At 41.3% G+C, this 27,897-nt stretch overlaps 1 protein-coding gene across 1 annotated transcript in view; it reads left to right on the top strand.

Moving 5' to 3' along the window:
* fut8b (fucosyltransferase 8b (alpha (1,6) fucosyltransferase)) overlaps positions 1-27,897 on the top strand; it is a 99,211-nt gene that overhangs the window by 68,622 nt on the left and 2,692 nt on the right. The window contains exons 5-9 of the mRNA XM_004550460.5: positions 2,322-2,436; positions 8,774-9,011; positions 16,524-16,770; positions 24,798-24,974; positions 25,133-25,283. Of these exons, the coding sequence (XP_004550517.1) occupies positions 2,322-2,436; positions 8,774-9,011; positions 16,524-16,770; positions 24,798-24,974; positions 25,133-25,283 (928 nt within the window). The remainder of the gene's footprint in view (positions 1-2,321; positions 2,437-8,773; positions 9,012-16,523; positions 16,771-24,797; positions 24,975-25,132; positions 25,284-27,897) is intronic.

Raw genomic sequence — 27,897 nt, 5'->3', positions numbered from 1 at the left:
CTCTGCAGGGTTTTGGATTGTCAAGTAGACGTATTATTAACTTTTCAGCATATTCAGCTGCCTCTCTAGTCAGTTTCTCGTCCTTTGGCTTAACACCAACTCAACTTCCTTAGCTGCATGTGAACCTCTTTTCTGCAGCAGAATTCTTAAAGAGGCGCTCCTGCTCGCAACAGACCCCCAAAACAGAAGAAGTGCTACTGTCGCAAGGCCCATGTCTATACAGTGGATGTGGCACACACCCAGTGGCAGGATGAAATTCTGCATGCTGATTCACTGTTGCAGCTCATTTGGGTCTCTTAACGGAACTGATCTGTTGATAATTTGACATGTACGTCCCCTGCTGTAACACTTTAAAAAGTTTCCTGGAAAAAAAAAAACTCTATAGCAACCTGGACAGGAAGCCACCCAATAGGAAAAATACAAGATGGGAACGGGTGGGGTAAACTGGAGTGAGCAGATTATTTACTAGTAAATGGAGATGCTTTTGTTTAAAAAAGAAAAAAAAAAAAGATAAGAAAATGGTGAGTTAAAATACCCGGGTGGTCTACCTACACCTAACTGAAGTTTATGTTGAAGAAACACTGCGTTACTTTCATCTTCCCTGCGTGTCCTTGTATGCACTGCTGATTATACGTTAAAGAACTCTCAGTCACACAGGATGTGACTGATTTGGGTCAAACAAATGACTAATAAATTATGTGTGTCTGCGCGTGTGCATTTGTGTGTTTGTGTGTGTGAGAGAGATGCTTTTGCATTTGCCCTTAGCTGCATATATCTCAGTTCTCGTGTAACTTTGGAAGTGGATGGTCACGATATTAAGCGGCATGTGACACATACACAAATTTGCTGCCAGCAGCATGCAGATGGCCAGCTTAATCCAAAAAGCAGCTAAACAACCAGAAAGACACTGTTGTCAGTCAGCATTAGAATTTATTTCCTGTTAATATAAAAGACTATTCAGACTTTGTAATGCTTTACTCGCACAATATACTCTTGTCTGGTTGATTTTCTTATCCAAGTGTTTCACAGGTAAGGTGTATACCATTATAACATTGGGGAAACTGTTATGCTACAGGGAGAGGAAACATTTCCTTTTATTGAGGACAGTTTATGTCCAGGAAAGTGCAGATAGAGATTAGAATAAAAATTGATTACATATTATGTAAGAACTCCTTTCGAATCATTTCATCATGTAGATGAAAGATAAAAGGAGCCGGCCGAGGTGGTTCGAGGATCTGATGGGGATACCTTCTAGGCGCCTCCTGGGCATGGTGTTGCTGGGATGTCCTACTAAGAGGAGGCCCTGGGGCAGACCCAGGACATGCTGGAGAGTTTATATCTCTCAGCTGGCCTCGGCGTTCCCTTGGATGAGCTGGAGGAGGTGGCTGGGGTGAGGGAGGTCTGAGCTTGTCTGTTTACACTGCTACCCCCACAGCCCTTCTCCATATGAGTGCAGATGGATGTTGCACATTTAATACTGCCCACATATCAAAAATAGAAGTGGGCAATATGGTTATGGACTAAATATGTAATTTTTTTGATATTTTTATATCTTGATATCAGTGGCAATAAATTCTATTAATTTGTGAATTACAGCCAACCAGCGGTAACAAAGCCTATAGCTTTGTTTCTGTATTTCACACAGAACTATAACCTGTGAATCCTGATTGATCGTGGGCCAGATGAGCCACTAGTCATTAAAGTTCTAATTATTTTACATTGTAATCTCTATTTCCAGTACAATTCATATTAAGCAATGTTCATATTACCAACAAATTGACTTTTTATGTCCTTAATTAATATTAGCCTGTGACTGGATACGTTTCACACACCCTGAAAGGCTCATGCTTTGCACAGCGAAAGATGATTAACTTGTTGACCTGTTAAGGACATAAGGTTGTGTGTTTTATTATCTTTGAGAATGTACACATATTACCAAGGAGTACCTAATATAAGTGCGCTAATTGCATTTAAAAGCTCTGTGCCAGATGTTGACACTGTTAATGAGAGCAAAAGAGTGTCTGTTCTAAATACGGGGGGGGGGGGGGTTCAACTGCAGTCAGATTATTAAGTACAAGCCTCTCAGAGATGTACTTTTGCTTTTTGGGTAGGAACTGTGGGCGTTTGGCACTAAAAGCAATGCTCATAGATGTGAAGTGCAGTGATTTGCAGATGCACTGCTTTTAATCTGATGTTACTGGCAATGCTCGCATCTAGAAAAGGTGTTTTTTTTCTGGGGGTGTGTGTGTACAGACCTAACAAATTACACATGCCTGGCAGACTTCTCGAGCGATAAATTTTTGAAATTTGTGTGTCTGCAGGTCCATCATGACAGACTTGTACTACCTCAGCCAGGCAGATGGAATTGGTGAATGGAGAATGAAGGAGGCTAAAGACCTGTCGGATCTGGTCCAAAACAGAATCACCTATCTACAGGTATCCACAGACACAGCAGCTGCTGAGCCAACTGGACTGTACCATTTCACACACAAACATACACAAAGGTGTCGGAGACATAACTATGCTGTGAGCATCGATGCAAATATTTTCTTCACACAAATAAATGCACATATGCATAAACCAGAAATATCTTTCACACTTGCTCGTCTGATTTGCACCGTCCATATCTGTCAACATCAGTTTGCACAACTAGAAGGTGAGTGGTACCATAGCAGACGGTTTCAGCAGTTACATTTGACAAGCTTGTTGTTTGTCAGCAGTTTAGTGTCACCTACGCACATGCGGCAAAGCACAGAAACGCAAAGTGACAGATCAGCACATGTGGATATGCGAAAATGTAAAGAAATCTCAATGCACTACAGTAACAGACACAAATGCACACACTCACCAAGAGTCACAGAGATGCACATACACTTACAGGCCAGTGCATGCACAACTCAAGACCCGGGATGCATTCACTCGCTTCAGCTGCCCTGCTCCCCTTCTCCAGCTCTGGTGCTGCAGGGTTCCCGGGCGGGGCGTTGTGGTGCGGCACCATGCCCTGCAGCATTAATGAGCCGGTGTGTTTGACGAAGAGGACCCAGTCAGTCTGGCTGGGTGGAGACAGCACCACTAACAGCTGCTGTCACCACCGCTGAGGGATCACACCGCTCTACCAGCTGCCATCACTAATTCATCACACACGCATACACACATTCGTGTACAGATGGATTCATCCGCACCTATGCGGGCAACTGGCGCACATTCACACAACCTCAGCTTTACATATGCACACGCTCATACCCGAAGAGTGTGTGCACGCGAGTTTGTGCGTGTGTCTCTTTCAACATCCCTTATGCATACTCACACATATATACATACTCACACAGACGGACTCCTCCCTCCTGTCCTCCTGTCTCTGCCACTCGCACCAGCCTCTCCTTTCATTCCCGGTTTAACTAACTCCATTTCTCCGTCTGCTCCATCTGTCCACTCGCAACATCGAGGCTCACTTCTTCAGATGGCGCTCTGTTGGACAAGCCTTTCATCTATTTTTGCACTATGAGCCTTTGCGTAGTGGTGTTAAAAGCTAATGAACAAAATCATGTTTTTGATCTTTGGTGCTTTTGCACACCATTTCCCAGAGACCACTTATCACTATAAATCTGTCCAGTGCTTGGCATGGCGTGCTTGTGTGCTTATAATCACAATCACCCTAGCCAGCTCTACAAAGCTTTATTGCATCTTTCAGCTGATTTGTTTTGCTTTTATTTGTGCAATTTTGGCCCCAGCAGGCAGCTGTTTTGATTCAAAGAGCTACTGTACAAGCTGAGTAAAAACTGGAGCTTTGGCAGCTCTGTGGTTGTGTTCACCTGTTACAGCTTTAAGATAGTTGTCCAGATAGATTTGATCACCTATGCCCCTCAGTGCCAGAGATCCAATCAGAGTAATGTTTACTAATCACTTGGAGTAAGGCATAAATCAAGTGCTCATGTCAATGCCAAAGAAGGAAAGCAGATCGTGTACCTGTTAGTAACACATCTAGAGACATGAAGAGTGCGAGCATTCATCCCATCACACTGTTAACGCTGAAGAATCAAAAGACAGTCTTGATCTATGATTGAATGGTGTTTTCTATGGTGTTAGCTTTTGTCTGTTGTGCTTACATGTACCCTTGTGCGTAGGTATAGAGTTTAAATCCCATTAACAAAAAGGAGACTTCTCGTGTAACTGGAAAAACAATTCAATAGAAAACCAATTGCAGAATGCAAAACGTTTTGCCGTTGCTTCCAACAAAGAAACTCTTATCAGGAAAAACAAAATGTGAAATAATTTCATAAAATGATCCATGAATGAATAAAGGAAACGACACATGCTAAAACCTTTTAAAAAGTTCTTCCTGCATCGGATTTTCTAATAATGATATTAGATTTAGTTTTTTTCTGAAGGTGAAGCTCGTGCAGCCATTGTAGATGTTCATGCTAATTAACCAGTCCCTCTAAATGACACGCGATTGCACCTTCATGTGTAAAATATGTCACAGCCTGTCAGCAAGAGGTGTTTTTCCTAAAAAGGCATCCGTGAGGAAAATGCAGAAGCTTTAATGAGCTGAATATATTATGCAGTTTATTGCTGAAACATCAACATATTATTGTAAGTCTCCTGCCAGCAAAGCGCAGCAACACCAATTTTACTTCAAACGTGCCAGAGTCTTACTTTAGAGGGGGTCTATTATGCTCATTTACAGCGTCGTATATTCTACTTTTGGACTATACTACAGTAACTTCACACGATTCACAGTTCAAACTAATACTGATATATAACTGCTCATCTTACAGTGCTCTGTTTGAAATGAGCTGTTTTCACTCTTTTGTCTTTCCCTTTAAGTTCTGGGCCTTACTCTACGATGCTTGTTCAAGGATATCTTTCCATTATCTGCATTCGTTTACTCTAACATTGTCGATCTGTTTAAATGATCACACAAAGGTTGTTATCTACTAAGTTAACCTGCATTCACACAAAAGGGCTGGTGTTGGCAGCATCTGACGAATCCTAAAGTGGCGTTTCACAGATCACATGACTCTTCTTCCACGAAAATGATCACTATGAGCCCCTACAACAGAAACATTATCAAATGTATAGAGAACTTAGAAAATGCAACTTTAAAATGAAACACTGTTGAAAAAAGGACACATATTGATCGTTAATGATTAATTTTAGCGCATTAAACAGGTAAAATAAACATTTTAATTCCAGTTGATTGTTTTATCACAGATTGTGTTCTAAGTGCTGCTATTTATTTTCTAAGGTGACAGCTGCACCTTAAAACTCTGAAACTTTAAACAGGATCCATTTAAACATTAAAGTTTACTAACTAATAAACAAGAAGTTGAAATCGCTTCAATTTGATTCGGATCCAAGAGAAATTAATTTTGTCCCAGCTGGTGTGAAACTGAATCTCAGAACATAACCTGCTCCTACTGTTCAGGCACAGACGTCTGAGGGATCTTCCAGGAGTTGTGACGCTATTTTCTGGAGAACTGATTTATCAGTAGGTAGTGATTTTATACCTGTTGATCTCTAAACTGGATCTTAACCTGCTCCAGCACAGGTTAGGTTCACAGCATAAGTTACCATGGTGATTTAGAGATCTTGCCTGGATAAGCCAAAATCCTGCTTTGTAGTGTAGGCCTCTCATTGGTTGCCTGTTGTAAACAGAACATTCACAGCCAGAGCCTGAGATGACAGTATTAAGCATGCCCCCTCTCTATGACATCACTCAGATCCAAGAGGAGAAAAATTGCTTGAAATCAAACATTTAGAACAGTCTTAAGTCTTGGTTTTTATTCATACGTGCACTGATCTCATGTTTTTTTTTTTTTTACATCTAATATAATCATCCAGTGTGGTAAGATAAATGCGTATGACAAAAATAGGAAAACACAAAAGGAGCCCTTTGAACAACTTGTCACGATTTCAGCATCACAGTGGATAATTACCTAAGCTCGGCATACTTCTGTCTCAAATTCAGTGGTCCTCAGCCATAGTCCCTAAATAAACAATATCTCCGTGGTCTCTCTAGTGCAAATCGCTCTGCAGCTGATGCTGTGTTTCACACTCAAAAAAAGAACAATTTAAACAGCCACTTAACCTACAGTACAAAGCGCTACTCGAAGGCTGCCTTTGTGCATGCATCGGCCGTCATTATCCTTGAACCACGTCTCTTAAGCGCTGCAGTCATTCCTGCTACACCATTACCGCCCTGGCATCCAACGGTGGCCTCCACGCCGCGAGATTCATTCTACAGAATGATCTCATGCACGTACTGTGACTCGGGGGCCAGGTTTGACACTGAAAACAAGCTCAGGATGCCACTGTAGATTATTAGTTCAGTAAGTTAGCCTACACCTATGGGGGTAGTAGCGGCAGCCTGTAACTCGAAGGGAAATACCTGTGTGGCTTGTTCTGTCACCTCTATGGCTGCTGTAGCCTGTTCATGTTATTGAGCAGCAGCGGTGGTAATCAGTTTTCTTCACATAAAGGATCCTCTCTTCTTTCCTTTTTTTCCTTTTCCTTTTTTTATTGCCTCTTGTCCTCTTTTTACATTCATCACCACATTTTTTTTTAATGCTTTCATCCCTTTTCCTCGCCGCTTCCCTCTCCTTCCCTCCTCCTCCACCCTCTCTTCCTTTTCCTCTCCTGCTAGTGTATGATAGGCAGCGTTAGCCGGTGGGTGCCGGGCGGCCTGATTACTGTGAACCATCCACAGCTGCAGCAGCCTAATGAGGAAAACACTCCCATCAGCCGGTAATTGCTGTTTAGGAAGCTGGTTGGCATGAGCGTTGTGGAGTCGCTCAGACCGGCTGCTGAGCGAATCGCTACCCGCCCGGCAACTCATCGACAGCACAGCATGTGTCACTCTCTTCTGGTTTCCAATTTTTTTATTTATTTTTTTTAATGTTAAAAAAAAGAGAGAAATCCTTGTTTCTTTCCCCAGCGCCTCTCATTTGGTATTCTCCCCCTCAGACTTTGTATGATATTGAAGCTAATGTTCAAGAAGAGGAATGAGACTGAAGTAGTGGGGAAGATGGGGGATTAGAGGGAGTGGAAAGGGGAACAAGCAGGAGGGAAGTTGCAAGAAATAAAGCGCTATAGAGTGGTAAAAGGAGTGATTGTAAAGGTGAAACATTGAGAATGCAGCAAAAGAAAGGGGCTGTGAACCGTGAAGGCATGAGCGAAAGTAAATGATGAGGCTTTCAACAGTCTACATTTTTACTTACTGTCAACAAATCACAGGAAAAGAGCTCATCTGACAGATTGTCATCTTTATAGGCTCAATAATTTCTTGAAACAGGTGGTAAACTGCAGTTTAATTGTCATCAAGTGTTATACATGGTATATAATACTGGGAGCTATACTTTGCTTAATGTTGATATGCACTAGTAAATATGTATGAAACTGAAAATGTTCTACAGTCTCTATTTTTACAATAATGAAGACAACAGTTTCACACATTTTTAGGGCCATAATTTGTTGGATTAAGGTTTTGGTAGTAATCAATATGTGATTGAAGTAGATATACTTAAAGAGATTTAACGAAAAGGATTTGGATGCACTTTGGGGGGAATTACAGCCATTTTTGTGCACAGTCCTCTATTGTCAGATGCTCAAAATTAGTTGAACAGACTATTATCATCTAAAATATAAGGATTGTTTTTAATTACTAAGATGAAAGTCTTTCCCATCAGTGGCTGCTTGTAGTCTAGAATTCATAGACCTCTTCAAATGCTCTTTTTTTCTCCCTTGAAATGCTCTTCCGGGCCTTTATCAAAGCCACCTTTAGTTGCTATTTCTGTAGGCCTCTCTACATTCGTTTTTGTAACTAATGACTGAAAGGATGCTATGCTGGGTTGAGATCATGCATGAGACTTGGCCATTAAAGAATATTTAAATTTTAGTTAAAACTGAGCAGAGAGTATAGATCTGTACATTTCACAATTCATCCCAGTGTTTCTACCAGCATTCATATCATAAATAAAACAGCAGTGACCCAGATCCACTGCCAACCACACATGCCTATTCCATAACACTGCCTCCCTCATGTCTGACAGATACAGTAGTAAAGCAACTGTTCTTCGGGAAATAATCCTATTAATTTAATAATAATAATAATGGATTGCATTTATATAGCACTTTTCGGGACCCTCAAAGCGCTTTACAATTCCATTATTCATTCACTCTCACATTCATACACTGGTGAAGGCAAGCTACAGTTAGCCACAGCTGCCCTGGGGCAGACTGACAGAGGCGAGGCTGCCATATCGCGCCATCGGCCCCTCTGGCCATCACCAGTAGGCGGTAGGTGAAGTGTCTTGCCCAAGGACACAACGACCGAGGCTGTCCGAACCGGCAACCTTCTGATTACAAGACGAACACAAACAGTTGTCTAAGCATTTCACTGCATGTCGTACTGTGTATGTGACAAACAAAATTTGAATTTGAATTTAAATTTGAAAAATCACTATAATTCTTAAGCACTGTAACACTGTAGAAGTATAGAATGTATATCCTTTAACAATAGAAGGTATGAGACTAAAAAGGAGAGGGGGAGAAGGCAAAATTAATTTAAAGAGTAGAGAAAAATAGCATGTACAGCAGGAAAGGCAACCTGGGAGTAAGCAGGCATCGTGAAATTAGAGTGGTGTATTAGATAAGAAAAGGACACAAAACAATATCAGCTATTTGATATTAAAAGTCACAGAGTAGGTCTTTGAGAGATACAAGGTGGAGGTCAAGCAATAAAAAATGTTGAACCACTCTTTCCTTCTCCCAGAACCCCCCAGACTGCAGTAAGGCGAGAAAGCTGGTGTGTAACATCAATAAGGGCTGTGGTTACGGCTGCCAGCTCCACCATGTCGTCTACTGCTTCATGATCGCTTATGGCACCCAGCGCACGCTCATTCTGGAGTCTCACAACTGGCGCTATGCTCCCGGCGGCTGGGAAACAGTCTTTCTGCCCGTCAGTAACACCTGCACTGACCGCTCTGGGGCCACCACTGGACACTGGTCAGGTGAGTACACACAAAAACAGCACAACAATGAATTACAGACAGTGAAAGCCTCAGAGATGCCAGTTGTGACTAGTTACGCGCTGATTTCTGGACGATCCCACCTAAAACAGGCTTTGCCAGACCTTTTCTTTCATGCTGTTACAGCGAAAGCAAAGTGTGAATTGCCTGGCTAAGCATTACTATGCAATTCTTGTTAAAACGTTTTGGCAGCCGGTGTAGCAGCACGTTAATGTTCATAGATTTTATAGCCAAAAAGGAAAAAAATCATTTTCTGTATGCACCTTACTCCTCTGACCTACAGTAATTTTATATGTGCAAAAGTCTCTGATAGAGCCTAGAGGCTGATATTGAAGGGAAAATTCTGATTCACAATTTCCTGCACATCCTGTAGGTTTCATCACAGACCGAGCATAAATAAACTGCATCAATTAGAGCTAATTTATGGAATCCTAGGTTGACTGTTGTCATTTTTCTGTTGTAGCCCCAGGCTGTGGCAGAGACTGACTGAAGGGTCTTATATTCCCATACAGCTTCACTATTGCATCATTTTCCTGTCAAAAATCTATTTTGACACCAAGTTAATTTTCAGCTGAATGTAAAAATGCTTTTTTACACGTATGTTAGTGAAAATAAACAGGATCTCTTTCATTTATAAACAGTCCATGGACCATTTTTCATCAAAGTAGGATTGTTATTCCATCTGCGGTACTTTACATTTAGCACCATTGCTCTGTTCTGGTACACCCTGCCCTTCAGTGCACAAACATGGAAAGACAATGACGTGATTAATGATTAAGTTAGAAACAGCGTGAAATGGAGGAACAAGGGTAGAGGTCAATTGCAAAGCATCTTCCAGATACATCAACCTAGAAACTGGCGACCTCCGGTCACACAAGAAAAATGTGTATTCCTTGTTTGGCTTGCAGGTGGTTGCTGGAAGTTAATCAGTCAATGACTCACCCATAACCACAAGTTGCTATGGAAAAAACTGTATTATCCAGCTGACTGGCAAGTGGGTGCAGATGGCTGATAGTCAGTAAGGGGTGCTGCACAAAAATCCCCTTTGTGATTATTTTTGCAAAAAGAATTAGTTGACCGTAGTTTGCATGGAAGATGCAAATTGACTTGTCTGCAAACCCTTGCCGCCTGTTTTTGTTTTTGTTTTTTTATTAATAGTAAAGCTGAAATGTGCAAACAAACCAGAAAATTGTCGAAAATTAGCAGTAGCTATAAACCTGTGTGCGGTACATCAGTTTCATGTCTTGCACTTGAACTATGTTAAACTGCACTGTCCCTTTTAAATAAATAAATAAATTCAATAGAAAATTTGCTTTCACATTAAGCCTTAGCAGCCATTTCCAGAGAAGTTGGCATCTTCCATGCAAACAACAAGAAACCATGACAATATGCTAAGCAACCAAAGCGGTCTCAAGAGGGTTTTTGGTGCAGCGCCCTCTTCAACCTCCAGAAACCACTTGCCGACCAGTTAGGAAATATATATATTCCCTTAGCGACCAGTGGCGGATATGTGCTGACTGGTGCTAGGGCTGTGTGCCTGGGGGACCTGAAATAGCACATATTCCAGGTGAGCTCTGTCCATAGTACATGTGGAAGGATATTGGCTGACTGCCATAGTTGGCTCATCTTGCCTGAACTAATTCTATGCTTGATTTTTTTTATATATTTTGAAGACATTTTACGTATATGCCAGGGGACACTTAAAGGGAATATAAATATTCATGCAGGTTTGGGGCATAGCTTTAAACCCGAGTCTCTTATTTCATATTTCACATTTGTATTTTTCGCAACAGTAGAAATGCCCATACCAGCACAGCTTTAGGCATTTGCCAAAGGAATAGTCTGGCAGCAAAACCAGTGTCGTACTCATCACCTTCAGATTTACATACAGACAATGCTAGTATGGCTGTTGATTCATGGTGTTGTTATTTTTGCGTGACATTAGAATTCTGCACACTTCCAGTTCATTGTGAACACAGTTGAAGCAAAAGTTAGTTCGTATGTACAGCTGATACCAGAATACCTTAGGCCAAAGATTGATGGGGCTGTTGGGAGGAAAAAGATCTCCCTACTAATGCACAGGCAGCAGAATCATTTATAAATGAATTCAACCGTTTTATAAAGTGCAATTTTAATATGACTGAGTCCCACAGTATATGTTTGTTTTTCCACTTCTAAGCTGACATTACCGGAGCATATGTAAAAGGAGCTCAGTTATGACTTAGAAGTGTTACTATGAGACTGTACCTGCCTCCCTCTTTATCACGTTATCTTCCACTGCCTCCTCGTTCTCGTCGCCATGTCCTTTCAGCTCTTCATTTTTCTCCTATCGCATTATTTTACTTGTGCTCTCCTGGGCTCTCCCTTCTTATCTCCTGCTCTCCCTCTGCCTTCCCTCTCTTATTCTCCTGCCTTTCATGTGTCCTTTTCCACTTTTTAATGTATTTCGTAGGAGTTTGTCTTGCAAACAGTCTCCTATAGATCCATATATGCCATCTGGCAGCGCACATCAGCAGGCAGCTCCCTCCAAATGTCACTACCCTCCTTAGGCCTTTTAGCATTCTGAATTGTTGTCCTTATAAAAGCCTGCAATTTGCAGAGGCAGTAGTTTCTGATAATCAAGCCAGCTAACTAGCTGGGCATAGCTAATGTAATCCTGTTGGGTACTTGGCTACGCCTGTGGTCATGCCTGTTTTGTTAACAGTGCAAGCAAGTACTTTCCTTGGGGCACTAGACCACAAAGGGATGCTAAAGCCTTGGATTAATAAGTAGATATACATTGAATATCTCGCTAATTAAGTGGAGTGTTTGCCCATGCCAGTGCAATTACAGTGTTTAATGTAGTGAATACTGATCTCTTCAGAACTTGTAGTAGTGCCAATACAAGCTGAATTCCCAGATGGTAGTGAGCGCTCCCTTTTGAGGACACTTTATTTTCTACTTTTGTTTCTCTCAAATTCTCCTCTTCAAAATGTTCTTTATCATTTGGTTGTGAATGTCACCACTTGTTTGTGTTTACATTCATGTAGAAACATGCTTTGGGTTGTCCTGTACTGAGTTATGCCTTTGTATTGTTTCTGTTTATGTGGTAAAATTGACTTTTCTGGTATATTGTGTAGCAGCCCTTCACGATTCCAATTTCCTTATATATCTATACATGGTTCTCCCACTTTCTGTTAAGTGTTTTCCCCCAGGACGTGAGACATTTATAGACCTAGAGAGGATCTATGGTTTATGCGTATGTGACAGGGTGTTTCTATCAGGAAAACATAATGCTTGCGGGAAACATCAAAGATAGCAACGAAGTCATTATGGGACCCACTGATTTTCTTTCCGCAAATGGGAAACAAAAAACAAAACATTACAAGACGATCCACCCTGAAATAATCAGGACATACAGGGTTGCCTTCTATGGTTTGTTCTACAGCTGAAAAAAAAGAAGGATAGGCTCTTTTTTTGCTTCTCATCCGTAAACACTCTGCATACTCTTTCACGTGATTCAGTTTATTTTGAAAGGTCTCAACAGGATCTTGAGCTTTATTCTGAAAGGTTTATGTAGAAATTAAACAAGCGGACACGCGATGGTTTTACCGTCGTTGTTGCTAACGACAACGTATAAAAAACAGGCTCTTGTCTGTCCGTAGTGTGGTTATATTAAATATTTGAGAAAGAGAGAACTTTAAGAAATTAATATAGCCACTACAGTGACCATCAAAACGATGAAAGTGTGTGTGTGTGTGTGTGTGTGTGTGTGTGTGTGTGTGTGTGTGTGTGTGTGTGTGTGTGTGTGTGCTAACTATATATCTCATTATATCGAACAGCCCTAATATAAAATATAACAATTTTTAAGGATTGGGGTAGTGATCAATATACAGTATTAGTATTTTCTAGTCTCTTTTCTCTGTTGGTTTTGGACTCATCCAAGTGACCTCTCACTTGGATGAGTGACGAAACGTTTCTCCCACTGAAAATGCTACATCCCGATGAACAGAATCAACTTTTGGACAGTTAATATAAACATAATTTACACCAGATAGGACCTTTAACTACAGAAAAAGACTATATGGATAGAACCATAAACCCATTCAGTGAAGCTTCTGGCACACAGTTGTTGTGCTGATGTTAATGCCAGAGGAGGTTTGGAAAACACTGCGCTTTTTGAGTCAACAGAGTGTTAACAACTATGATACACCAGGCAACCACCGCTCTGTAGCTTTACGTGGTGTGCTACTTTGTGACTGAGTTGCTGCCGTTCTTAAACACTTAAACTTTGCAAGAAATGGCAAAAAATAATGCATTTCCATATCTACCCCTGCTGACTGTTTATTCCACTCGTTCGTGTTGCTCTTCTGCCACAACTTTTGTTTTCAGTGGACAGCTGGAGAGCTTAACACCGTCACTCATCTGGTATAACAGACTAAAGTCTCGACGCATAGAGAGGAAACCAGGCTTCTTTTGGAACAATGCTTCGTTGATCAAAGAGCTAATTTGCCAAAGAGAGAATATTCCTTTGAGGTTCTTTGTAGAGATATCACTGCTTTATGTGCAAGTCTGAGAGCAGCAGGAGAAACATAATGTTCCCTGCCATGGATAGACTGGAACAAGAGATCTCCAAGTTCATAAACTAAGTCTCAAATGTATTATGAATGGAGAGGCTCCATATTTTGAGTCTGGATGGTGTCACTCACAGCTCAAGTTTCTTAGCCATGTTAATCTCATAAAATATTCATTAGGCTCTGTATACATCAGCGACTTAAGTTTAGGAATTCTGTGTCAGTGCAGGCCCATGTGCTCTAAGTGATGATGTATACAGGAAATGAATGTAGGGGTTTTGGAGTTGAGATACAATTTAGAGTAGCTTTGTGGTCTAATTAAGTAGCTGTGGGAGGAAGACATACTGCATATCTGTACATTTGTGCCAAGAAGTGAAGGCCTCGAAATATGCTCATTCCCCCTTATGTGAATCGTGCCAATTCTGTTATATAAGCAAAGACAGACTTGGGAATATTTTTTCTTTTCAATATTTAATGCTTGCAACCAATTTATATTCAGTTCATGCTCCTGCATGCGCACACACACACAAATCGAAGCCTCTGTTGCTGCCCTTGTTTTTAACATGTTTTTTATGTACCCTTTCTGTGAAAGGCCATTTTTAATGACTCATTATGCCATTTATCTTGAAGTGTGCTATGGAAGCAGCGTTTGCAGCTGTACTAGGGGCTGTCTGTGGCAGTTACAAAAGCCACTTAAGTTTGACAGAACACAGGCCTCAAACTTGTTTTTACCTAAATCCGGGGTTTACGCGCAAACTCTGCTCAGGCTTTAAGACTGAAAGAGAGTGGAGGTTGTGTCTGCCAGCCATATCCCTTCTGGTGAGATGAGATTAGCTGGAGCTCTTTGTCTGTGTTTTTGGGTGTGAATACATATTTCCCTTTTTATTTGGGTCTCCATTAGTTATCATTGTCAAACCAAACCTTGTTCCACTGTTCAGAAGCTTCTGTACACGTGCACGCTCATGTGTCCATGTTCCCACTGGCATTTTTGTGACTGGGTGCATCCATGTTTGCATGCTTGTGTGCATTTCCCACTTTTGTTCACACATGCAGGTGTGTGTCATGCACCTGCAAGTGTCTTTGTGTAGAGGCAGTTGGCCTTGAAGGCTAGGGGAGGTCTGGCAGTGCTCAGGGGCTCTTTATTTCCCAAAGAGGTGACCTTCATAATCAGCCGTGCTCAACCCTTCTGCTCAGGGCTTCTTCCAAGAAGGACTTAGCCTAAGGGTGCCACACCACCAGCCACCCCTTCAACCTCTCTCCCCAAACCCTCAAATCCAAATCTTTGCCTCAGCCCTCTGGCCCTCTACAACCTTGACAGAAAGGAGCTTGACTTGGCCTTTCAGCAAGGAGAGGTGAACAATAGCTGTCAGTCATCAAAGCTGGACACACTACGGTTGAGGATTTGGACTGATAGTGGAACCAGGATAGGAATTAATATAGAAACTATGACACACTATCATACTGTATATAGAGTGAGCATTTAAGTTGACAAAAAAAAGTCTGAAAGGAATGCTGATTGTTTTGTATCTGCATCATTTACATCTTTCATTTGGCTTGAAAAGCTTTTATTTCCAAGAGTTTTTAGAAAAGCTGGTTATAGTCATCTCATGTGCACAGAGACTTCCTTCAGTCTCTACTGCTGTTTGCTATTTCAAGTTGCTTTGTTTCACTCGTTATTCTGCAGTGAGCAGCGTTTGGCGCTTTAGACAGATCAGCAAGATTGAGTTTCTCTGCCATAACTCTTTGTTTAAGTAACAGCCAGAGGATCACCTGCACACACTTTTCTGTGTTAACATATGGGTAGGAATGGTCTTTAAACCAACTACCCAGTGCTTTCACTGTCAGCCTCACTAATTTAACATGGAATATATAATGAGCGATGGAACCATTGCAGGACAACTAATTATAGCAGAACATGCTGACATCTGTAAGCATTACAACTGCACTCTTAGAGCTTACCTGACACGTCCACGCCAGGCGCTACACTGCAAACTCAACAGTTCCTGTAACGATTTCAGATGGAATACTATTGTGTGTCAGTAGAAACATTTTTATTGTGAAATATTTTTTCCAGGCATATCATATGCATCTGTACCCCTCTCACCTGTTTTTTGTTTCAGGTATTGAAATCTTAGCATTGCTGCTTGATCAGTCTGTTAAAAGTGATGGTAGTGGGTAGTAACAGGTTGACCACAGTTTACCTTTAGAACTAGCTTAATTCTTTGTGGAAACATTTAGAGGAGATTGATCCATACTGACATGATAGCATCACACTGCTGCACATCCATGATGTGAATCTCCTAAGATGCAGCAGAGACATTTGCAGTTGTGACCTTGAGCATTAGCTTTGGTTATTGTGGTAGTCTGCACTCTGACCTAGTCCTACACGTAAACCCTGGCTAGTAAAAGCCTGTCCAAACTTTTAACAAGAAAGTGAACAGAGTGCACATTCTGACGTGACTTGTTGGAATGAAATAAGTGTCATGTGAGACCTAGTTTTTAATTGACTGCCTGTTTTTATTTTAGGCCATATGGTTTTCCTCCAGATTTCATATACTGTTTTCTTACCTTAATTGGTCAGTTTCTCAATCTAACCTCTGTTTGATCCAAAGCCTTTCAAGGGAAATGAATTAATTTGTATTTGCATAGCCCAATGTCACAAATTTTCCACAGAGGGCTTTGCAAATTATTCCGCATTTCTTCTATGCTTTAACCCCTGATTAGAATAATTGGGGGAAGAACTCGCCTGTAAGAGTTTGAATAGTGAGGGAAAAACTCAAGTATTCATTTAATGCTCTTCTTCTTTCTTCCAGTGTAAAGGGAATATCTTTTGGTTTTCAGTTGGTATTCAGGCAACATGCTGGGGGGTTTTTTGCCTTTGAGAAACTGTGACAAAGCCCTTGAAGTTTTAAAGCTACCTCCTCTGCTCTGATCCATGTAGGTGAGGCCCATGATAAGGACGTCCAAGTTGTGGAGCTGCCCATAGTGGACAGTCTCCACCCTCGCCCTCCATACCTGCCCCTTGCGATCCCCGAGGACCTGGCCCCACGCTTGCAGCGTCTGCACGGCGACCCGTCCGTATGGTGGGTGTCCCAGTTTGTCAAGTACCTGGTGCGTCCTCAGGCGTGGCTTGAGAAGGAGATCCAGCAGACCACTGCCAAGCTGGGCTTCAAACACCCCATAATTGGGTAAATATGTCCAGCTTTCTTGTCTGTATGTGCGCGTTACTTTGCCGCTAAGTAATAATGGCTTTTTTTCTCTATAGCATTGCTCTACAGTAAACGAAATGAGAGAAAACAAAGACATAGCTGTGAGAGCTGTGGTGGAATACAAACACTGCTTTGGGTGAGGTTAATATGAGGTTAATAGAATAGTATTAAAATTAACTTAATTTGATAATCGTGTTTTGTTTTCTTATTTTTATTTATTTATTTTCTCTTACCTTCACCCTTAGAATGCTTTCGCTTTTTCCATTACCACACCGTCAATACTCAGACATCTTATATTCATGCAAATCAGCCTATTTAAAGAAATGTCATCACTCAGTACCCATCACTGAGTGTTTTTCTAATAGCAGTCGCATGCTATACCGGAGTGTCTCATTTTTATTGTAATGGCCCTATTACTAAATCCATGGAGAATACTGATTTGATATTTTGACTTATAAATATAAATAAATGCTAAAGGTGTGTGTGATTTCAGAATCAGTCAAACCTGACAAGAAAGCGGTACCTTTACAACGGTATTAAAAACGAGTGGCCTGGCAGCTTTTCTTTTACCTTCATCAGTCCTTGTTACCTAAAGGTTAAGCCTGGCTATTTTTATTTGTTGTTATGCTGAAGGAAGTCATAAAGAAAGATGAATCTATTCCACTAGCATGTGTTGTATGTAGCTTTCCACAATGAAGTTGAGAAATTATGCTCAAGCATCCTTTTTTATTATTGTTATTATTCTTTTAGCTATTTAAGATGCTGCATTTCAAAGTTTACTGTATGATCATTTGAGTGAAAAATCTTTGCGTTTTGGATTTGGCACATGTAGACGAAGGCCTTCTGTGGCTACCTGCTTGTCATGAAATGTTAGCAAACCAAAAAGAGAACTTCTAACAGCTGTTGTCTGACAGCCCTAATGTTTTTTGGGGTAAATTAGTTCGTCCATGTTTGGACATTTGTGTTGTAAACGCGCAAATCAGTCCGTGCGTGATTACATTGCACCGCCCATCAAAAAGTCTGCGCGTGCGCGAACATATCGCCCATCGTCGATTATTGGACTGATGATTGTCGGTTGAAAAATTTGTACATATCGCCCAACCCTAATTCATAATACTGAATACATTACAACTACCTGTTTACTATAAACTATAGTAGCATATGTAACATTCAGGGGAGCTTACAAACAAAATTTGGGAAAATGTTTTTCAGAAGCATTATGATATTCCACAGTTTCTTCTTGGCATCTCCCGGAGCATTGGAGAGCATTGTATGGTTCATATTTCAAAATGGTCATTAGTTATCTTTTACTAGACTTTGGTGCAGCCATTTCAGCTCCTCTCCCTACCGTTAAGACTCCTTTCTTTTGATTGGCTGTCCACTGCAAACAGAAGGTTTGAACGTCAAGTGAGTGGGGCTTAATAATAATAATAATGGATTGGATTTATATAGCGCTTTTCAAGGCACCCAAAGCGCTTTACAATGCCACTATTCATTCACTCATTGGTGGAGGCAAGCTACGGTTGTAGCCACAGCTGCCCTGGGGCAGACTGACAGAAGCGAGGCTGCCATATCGCGCCATCGGCCCCTCTGGCCAACACCAGTAGACGGTAGGGTAAAGTGTCTTGCCCAAGGACACAACGACCAGGACAGAGAGCCCGGGGATCTAACCGGCGACCTTCCGGTTACAGATACGCTTCCCAACCCCCTGAGCCACGGTCGCCCCATGGAAACAGTCATGTGACCTTATTGAGGATATCCTCTATCACTGGCATCATTCGAACCCGGGAGAAGAATAAAAGTACTGAGTATTTGGGGCAGTCGGAAGCCTGACTTTTATCTCACAGGGATTACTTTTACATCCAATGACCTCATTAGTTAAAACCTGTTTAATATGAACATCCGCCACTGTCACAGTACATATACAACAGAAAAATTATCGGTCCTCTTAAAATTTGACATTTACGAGGTTACAAATATTTAAATATTACTTTTTAGGAAACTTGGCATCAGCTGTGCGGATGAGATGAGAGCATCTTTGCCAAATATGTCATCAGCAGGTCTGATTTCAGTCATCGATAATGTGTTCGCTTTTATTCTTAATGCTTAGTGTTGTGCCACCTCCAGAGATTTGGCTCGCAATGCTTGAAAGTGATTTGATACTCCTTATTGTCCAGCGCAGCATTGTTGAAAAGCATTCACAAGTATGACGAGATCCGTTCCCACGAGGGCCACTCCTTTGTGGGAACGCTCACAGTACTGTAAGCCACTTTTGATAGCAGCCTTCTAAGAAATGGGTTAGACATGTAGTTGTTTATTTACTTGTTTACTTTTCTCTGTATCCCTGTCAGGCACTCAGTCAACCAACATCCATGTGCTGTCTGCCAGCCCCTCTTGGCTCATAAATAATTCCTTCCTGCACCACTTCAAACCTGGATCAAATGAGACTTTGCGAATATATCTCGGCAGTTGTTTTAACCCTCTTGGTCTAGAAGTAGGGAGGAGGATTTTTATATATTAGGACAAGACACATAATCACTAGTAAGCTGTCAGTCATCTGAAAGTATGTGAAATGAGTGCCAGGCACTTTGCTGAGATCATCTTGAAATTCTGCTCCATCCCACGAGACTGACTGACTCCGCCTGGTGAAGGAAGTAGTTCAAAATAAAATAAAATTTAAAAAAAAAAAGCTAAGAGATATCTTCTAATATTTTTTGAAGTCAGCCTGCATTAGTTCTGTCATCCTCTTCATAACTCTCACATCCATATGTTCCTAGTCTTTTGTGCCAGCTTCTCGGCCTTCATAACTTCTCTTTTTTCTTCTTTACATTTTGCTGCAAGCGAGCTTCCCAGGTCTCCTCACTTTTCCTGTCCTGCTTTAGTTCTCACTCCGGCTTGTTCCACTCACTCTCTTTCTTCCTCCGACTCTCTGTCCTTATTCTTTGTGGGCTTTTTTTTAACTTCTCTGCCTTTCATCACCCCTGCCACTGTGTCTCATTCTCCCCGTCCTCTTTTAGCCCCCCGCCCCTTCCTTTTTCACTTTTCTTTTTCAAATTCAGTGACTCATCCCAGCGTAGTCAATCTCTATGGGCTCAAAATGTGGTCATAAATATTTTGTACTTGTAATTCAGGATTTGTATGTGTAAAAAAGATTTGTGTGTGCGTAAAAAAGATTTGTGCGTGGACTTAGCCAAAAAAATCACCTGCAAGTTACAAGTACGAATTCTGACCCTATTTTTCTTCCTTTCATCTGATTGGTCAATGTCATGTCAATCACAAATGTAACTGTATTACCCTTCAAGGACCTGCAGTTCAAAAAAGTGCCCCTCCGACAGCCAAACCCATCTGTTCTCTGATTGGATTGTTACATTTGTGATTGACATGACATTGACCAATCAGATGAAAGGAAGAAAAATAGTTTCAAAAGTCCACACACAAATCTTTTTTACGCACACACAAATCTTTTTACACATACAAACCTTTTTTTACGCACACACAAATTCTGTTTACACATACAAACCTGATTAACAAGTACAAAATATTTATGACCACATTTTGAGCCCATAAATCTCTACCATCTTCTCACATCCGCTCATTTATGATTGTTCTTCTGTCTTCATTTGTTCATTCTGCTCCAGGAGTTTTCCCGTTTTTATGCTTCTCCCTCACTTCTTCCTCATGTTCCCAAGGCATAGATCTATACCCACAATTCTCTCATCATTTTCCACACATCTCTATCACAGTTCTTTGTGTTCCCCCCTCCCTACACACGTATATCCCACCCTTTTCTCCCTACATATCGCTGGGGAAAAGGGTTATTGAAATGAGGCGCTGGGTAGAACAAAGTTTTTATTCCTTTTCCCCCCTCTTCCCTTCTCAGCTCTTGATATAGCCACTCCACTGTGTAGTGATGTTACAACAAAGTGCCTGTGTGCTTCTATCAGCACTGTGGGGGAAGGCATTATAAGTGTGTCTGTAGAGTGGGGGGTTGGTGGATGTAAGATGTGAAAGTTGGACTGAAAGGAAAAGGCAAGAGGGCGGCACTGGTGGGAAAGGCTAGGGTTGATGGAGAGAGTACCAAGAGGGGATAGAAAGGCAGCTTGTCCCCAGAGCAACCAGCAACTGCCAGCCGACCTCACGTGCCTCAGCCACCACACCACCACTCATGCCCCGCTGCTCCCTTTGGATGCGAGCTGCAGAAAAGCTGGAAGCCACGGACTAAAAGCAGCAGGTCCGGCCTGCTACGATTTAATATTAGAGGTACAGAGAGGGGAAAAAAGCAAGTGGGAACACTGCCACTACTGCAGATACAGAGGGGTTCCCAAGTGGTGAATTTACCATGAAGCCTTGTGTCATGTGTATTCTGTTTTTCCTTTTCTTTTTTTTGTAACAGCTTCTATTAGACTGCGCACATTTAAAACCTCTCAGCTCATTGTAAACTCAGGCTAAAATATATCTTTTGGAACAAACATTAAAAAAAAAATCAATAATACAAAAATCTACATGAAAAAAAGCTGCTTCAGATATTTTTCACTGACATTTTTTCTGTCCTTAAAGAGACTCTAGTGTATAAACAGCAGCATATTTTCTTTTTATTCAACTTTTTTAAAGCTTTTTGGTTCCTTTGAAAATTACCTGGATTGTTTTTAATCTATCATCTATTACTCGTGAAGTAGCATCTTTTTTCCCTTTTTTGTGTTGGCGGTAATCTCATAATAGATGACACGCTAACAAGTTTTAAAATGTGCTGATATGAAAAGCAAAACTGTAGTTTCCCGGGCCTTTCATATATATTATACATATCTGAGTTGATCTATTTTCTATATAAGGTCTGGTGTACACTAAAGGAAAGGTATAACCTTTTTTGTTTCATGAGTGCTCACCGAGCGTGATCTGGATCATGATATGACCATCACAGTCACCAAATATTCATCCATTAAAGTCATTTAGGGGTGATATAATAGCACTACCCACACTACCCGTCACCAAATTGCCAACAGAGAATATAATTTAGTCTTTCATAGAGGCTTACTGTAGCCCTGACAGCTCATTAGGATACTTGATGATGGCATTATATTTAATTTGTCATAATCTATAATTATGAGCACTGGAGATAAATCTTAATAACAACTTTGACATGTTTTGGTGTCAAAGTACAAGTTGCATCAGCGGTGATTCTACAGCTTTTGTGTATGTAATTATCATATGAGCTGTTTTCTAAAGATTCAAATGTTAATAGCAGCTACAGTTCCAAAGCCCAGCAGCCCAGAGCTCCGGTGGGCAGAGTACTGAGGTCATACTCAAACAAATACCGGTAATTCATTTTGTCTATTGTCGTAGTCTGCCAGGATCAGCGCTTGCTGCGTCTAGGGTGCGGGTGTTTGATGTCTATAATGTATGTTTTTACACCCACCGTGAGAATTAGTCTGCCTTGGCAATATTGTATGAATAGGGAGGAGTGAATTGAATTATTGTGGCAGTTGTGTGGGAGAGCGCTGGTGGGATTGGGGGGGCTAAGAGCAAAGCAGTACCTCACAGCGGCCTCTGCCGCTCTGACAGAGAGAGAAAAGAGCGAGATAAAACGAGGGTTTGTGGGAACAAAAAAACGGGAGACATGAAAGAAGAGCAGGAGCAGGAGAGAGGCACCGTAACAAAGGATGGGAAAGCCTGATGTCGAGACCTCTGTCCGATCAGAGACATCGACGCTGAATGAAAGACTCACGGCGCCCATTCACCTGCTGTTCTCACCTCCATTCTGTGGGTTTCATTGCCACGTAAATAAAGGCGAGCAAACTCAATAGTTACTGATTGATCTGTGGCCAGCGGTAGAAATTAGAGACAAAGTGTTTATTCTCTCAACGTCTAACTTTTTCTACTTCTGCTTCATTCTCACAAAAGAGATCAAGGCAACCGTGAGGTCACAGAACTTTTTCAACTCCCAAAGCAGCTGAGAGATCCCGAATAAGTGGAAGTAAAAGACTAATAGGTTTCACCTAGGTGCCTCTGACTGTAGATTTTCCAGTGGAACTGCTTCTTGTCCAGCAGCAGACAGCTGGTTGTACTGGCCAGCTCCCATAGTGGAATTATATTAATGTGGAAAAGGCACACATGTTTGCCCCACCCCCCAAAAAAAGAAGTGAACACTTAAAATGTCTTTTTCTCCAGTCTCATATTTATAAATTTCATTTTCTCCCTGAGGGCAGAAGTCACAATGTAGATATAGCTGGGTAGCTGCGTAAGTGAATAGTTATGGTTGGAATAAAATTGTGTTTCTGCACCCATCAGGTTGACAGATGGTTTTGTGTCCGAGGAGGAGTTCTCATCGTTTGTTCCGTTTTCAAGCTGTGCTCTTTTTGTCAGATGTACAGCAGTGACAGCACTCTCTCTTTGTCCTTTCTTACTGGAAGCGAGGACAAGGATACTTAAAAAAAAGAAAGAAAGGAATAAAAACAGCTGGGTTGGTTATTGCTCTTTCTGTCCATTTTTCTGTCTCGCTACATCCTTGAAACTCCTCTCTTGTCACTGTTGGCCTTTCTTGTTTACTTTGTCTCTATCCTAGCATTTTTTTTGTGGGTGTGCATTTACACTAACAATGGAAAGATTCCCCAAACATGCCGTTAAAGTAAAAGTGCTGTTTCCTTTTTACGTTTGCAGCAGAATAAATGCAGTTGTGAACAAAACATGAATTTACTGTTATTTTGAGATCGGTGTGGATTTAAAACTAGGTTTCGTCAATGACGGTAACACAAAAAAAAGTGTATTTTCTTTTCTCGTCACGACCGTGTGCTTCTTTTCCCCCGACTGTTATTGGCTTCTAACCGTTTTGAAAATAAATCCCTTAACTTTGTCACCTCAGTTAATCTGAATGTTTTCCATTCCTCATTTTTAGGAACTTTGGTCATATCTATTGAACATCCATCAGCATTGCAGTCCTGTGAAAGTTTTCACTGGACTCTATGCAGTCTTTTTCAGCCACTCTGTTGTAGATTTACTCCTGTGCTTGTGATCATTGTCCTGTTGTATGACTCGGAATCGGCCAAGCTTTTGGTGTCATACATGTGGCCTCTTTCACTCTTAAATACTTTGGTAGGAGTTCATGGTCAGTTCAAGGTGCTCCGCTCCTGTGGCTCCAGAACAAACCCAAATCCTCATCCTTCCACCACCATGCATCGTTTGTGCTAATGTGCTATATGTCTTTCACTTGACATGGCGCCGTGTTTTATGGCCCAACATCTCCACTTTTATTTGTCTAAAGGACATTTTTCCAGTCTTGTGGTTTGTTCAGATGAAACTTTGCAAATCTAATCTGTGCGTCATGCTCTTTTTTTAGAGAGATAAGGCGTTTTCCTAGAAACCCTTCAAGATGAGCCATACTTGTCTTTTTCTCATATTGTGGTGACAGCTCCACACTAGCAAAATGCCACAACCTGTGCTCTTTATAGAGGCAGCCGCATGTGGTGATGATCAATAAACCAGGTTCATCTGATTATCACACTTGGTTGCTACTTGCACTTGTAATTCCTTTCGGAGTCATAAGAGTTTAGGTTCCCTGAATGTGTTTGAATATAGACGTGTTTTTTCTTTATTTATTTATTTAGTTTTGGGGGGTTTTTGTAAGGCGCAGTAAAAATATTGTGATCAATCGCCGGGATCTTCAAAATACTTCAGCAGTTGCACATGTTCCAGTTATTGTAGATTACATTTTTAGCTTAGTCAACCAGTAACCAGTATTGAAACAAAATATGTTCCTCCGGCAATGTAAGCACAAGAACTAGGCACCGTGTAACGCAATTATGAGTTGCACCATCATAACTGTGTTACGACTGTTTTATGGCCTGGAGAGAAAATGCCGAACGTTTCAACACAGACTTCATTCAAGATATCAGAAAGCCAAGCAAATAACCAGTTTAATGCAATGAAAAACCTTTTGATTAGTCGTAACTTAATGGTGTAAGTTTAACATAGATGACTAATTTGTTGCCCTATCTGTGTCTCTCTGTCTCCAGAGTCCATGTGAGGAGGACAGATAAAGTGGGGACTGAGGCAGCCTTCCACCCCATAGAGGAGTACATGCTGCATGTGGAGGAGCAGTTCCAACATCTGGCCAGGCGTGTTCATGTCGACAAGAAACGGGTTTACCTAGCTACCGATGACCCATCTTTGCTGCAAGAAGCTAAGACCAAGTCAGTGTCTAGGAGTGTGTGTGTGTAATCTGTAAGAGTGTTTATGTCCGACTGATGCATACGTGACAGCGTGTTTTTGTATCTGCCCGTGTTCATTTTGTTTCCTTAGTGTGTATTTGAAGTATTTATTTGTGTTTCCGTGTGCATATCACTTTCAGGTACCCAGACTATGAGTTCATTAGCGATAACTCCATCTCGTGGTCGGCCGGCCTCCACAACCGCTACACCGAGAACTCTCTTAGAGGAGTCATTCTTGACATCCACTTCCTCTCCCAAACCGACTTCTTGGTCTGCACTTTCTCTTCGCAGGTCAGTTCACGCTTTCCAGTTCATTTTTGGAGAGAGCACGAAACGGTGTCTTTGATATGTTTTCACATGAAACTGAAGGTCAGGATGGATTTGATGTTGGGATGAAAGCAGCTCGGAGTAACTCGGAGAGCTGACTGGAATGTTGATGCTTTCAGACACGGAGGCGAGAAAGCAAATACGGTTGATGTGGAGTAAAAATAAACCTTGTAATCTGTCAGGATGTGCTGTTAACTATATTTCAAGTATTCTCAAGCTCACGCATAAAGGTTCTTTTCATAACCTGCGTAAAAGCTGCTTTATTGATAAGACCTGCAGCCTTTCTGTTGTCAGCATCTTATATTTCGCCTTTGTAGTATGCTCGCACACTCTGAGGTGTAGTTTAGCTTTGGCCAAAACAATAACGAGGCATGGACGACACTTTCCCCGCACTATTATGTTGCCTGCGATTTGTTTTGTACATTAACTAAAAAAGTGTTTATACTATATACCCAAGTAGAAGTATATTAATAGTGAATTTGATTTGGCTGGCTTATAGCCAGCGCCTTACTTTGTTCTTGGCTAGTGCTGGAATAGTGAAATATATAAAATCAGCACCACTTAGCACAGGGGTGTCAAACTCAGTCACAGAAAATTAATACCTGGATCCAACTCAAACAGCCACACTGTGTTGATATTTATTGAAAAACATACTTGAATTTATTGTGTTTTTTCAGCTGTTCTTCTCCCAAGACTTCTTAGAATTCAGATTTAAGATCTAAACGGCTCTGAGAGAGCAAACAAACAGATGAGATCACATTAAAAATAAAAGATACATAAGTGACATTAGTTTTTGTGTCTTACTTTCTTTAAAGTCTGAGTCATTTCTAACGAAATCATTTTCTCACAGCTTGTCGGCGGAGCTGGGGCATCGTTTTGGCGATAAAACGTGGGAACTGCGCAGCGCCCACGTAGCCATACTTTGTCTTGAGTGTTTCACTAAACTGGAGTTTGATCAGTTTGATTTAAATGTTTGTAGGTGCTCTTTCCAGAATGACTTGCTGAGAAAGTGAAACTTACTTTTCTGGGCAAATCTCCACGTGCAAATCTTCATGTACTATGCATGCTCAGTTTTTTTCAGCAAAACGTCCACTTGTAGCAAATGTTGCAGTAGAGACCTGTTTTGTCATTGATTGGCAGCACGCAGGAAGAGACCAGCGTTTCCCGCTTTTCCCACATTTTAAGAGCTCCGACTGCAGCGTACATGTCTATACTCACACCATCCCGCTCCCGAAGCCGGAGGTTTAGCGCTTTGAGATGTTTCATTATGTTGCACAGAAACCCCAACTCACCCTGCCACTTTTCATGTCAGAGCTCTGTGGCGTCTCTCCCCTTGCTTTCCATGTACTGACAAATTTCCTCAGACAACTCGAAACATCTGTTCAGCACTTTCCATCGGCTTAGCCATCGCACCTCAGTGTGACGGGGCTTCACGTTGGGAGCTCACCTCCTCCAGAGGTGATGGAAATTAGCGACGATTCAAACCTTTGGCTCATGTAAAGTAAACTGTGGGTGTTGCTGTGCTCATTACATGTTTAGTTTTTAAGAGTTTTACCACACAAACCTTCCTGGTGTGTGACGCAGCGTGCAGTTTTTCTTTCAGCATGCTCACACGGCTGCTCTTCTCTCTGCACATAGCGGGCACTCCTGTCTGCTTAAGCTTCACCTCAAAAACTGCTTGCTTTTTGACTTTGACACATGACATTGCGCACTTTAACCATATTTTGGTTCAAAAACTCAACTTCAGTAAATGCTGCGATGTAGTTATTTCTTCCACCACAGTAAATCTGTTACAGCAGCTTTACTTTGAGATTTGGTTTTTGTCTGCTGTGACACCAGACTATTTATTTCTTTTTCTTTTTTTGTTTTTAACTCTTCTACCTTCTGGAGTTTCTGCTGTATGTGCACATCCCAGTGCTTGTTTTGGTGCTTCGTTTGCTCATGTTGTCTGATGGTATTTTCTTTCATTTTTCCACATGAGCTCCACACATAAAGGATAAACCTGTTTGTCTTATGTTATTGAGCAGATGCTCTTCCTCCCACCTGTATTTAAAGTCCGGCTTTTGTTCGTTCATTTCTTTAACTCAAAACGACTGGACAATCACAGGACTCTGCGTATGTCAATCAAGAGTCAGGAGGCCATAATTAACATGCCAACATACCAGCTATCGCAATACAGCCTGGGTGTAGTCCAACTGGTGTGCTTGTGCATGAGAGACGCATTATAGCTGGCACTTTATATAACTTAAAGGACCACAGGCCTTGCATTTACCATGTGGGATTTAGCATTTAGCATACTACATACCATATTATGATGATAGCGTTAGCTTTCCCCATGTAGCATTTACCCTCTGACTGGATTTATTATTTTTTTTTTTAATCAAAAACATTAACAAATACACATGACTTCATGCTTGGATTGCATGACGTTTTCTACCATATTGGGGATTGAGCACCTCAATATGAACCCACCAGTCACTAGGGAAGATCATGTATTTCCAGACTAACTGACAAATGTATCCTCGAGGTTCTTGGCTGTCACTCGGTGAAGCCGGTCATATTATGGTTGTTTAGTTTT

This window comes from Maylandia zebra, linkage group LG15 (genome assembly GCF_041146795.1).
Source record: "Maylandia zebra isolate NMK-2024a linkage group LG15, Mzebra_GT3a, whole genome shotgun sequence".
Taxonomy (NCBI): Eukaryota; Metazoa; Chordata; class Actinopteri; order Cichliformes; family Cichlidae; genus Maylandia; species Maylandia zebra.
This window is presented reverse-complemented; position numbering and strand designations above follow the sequence as displayed.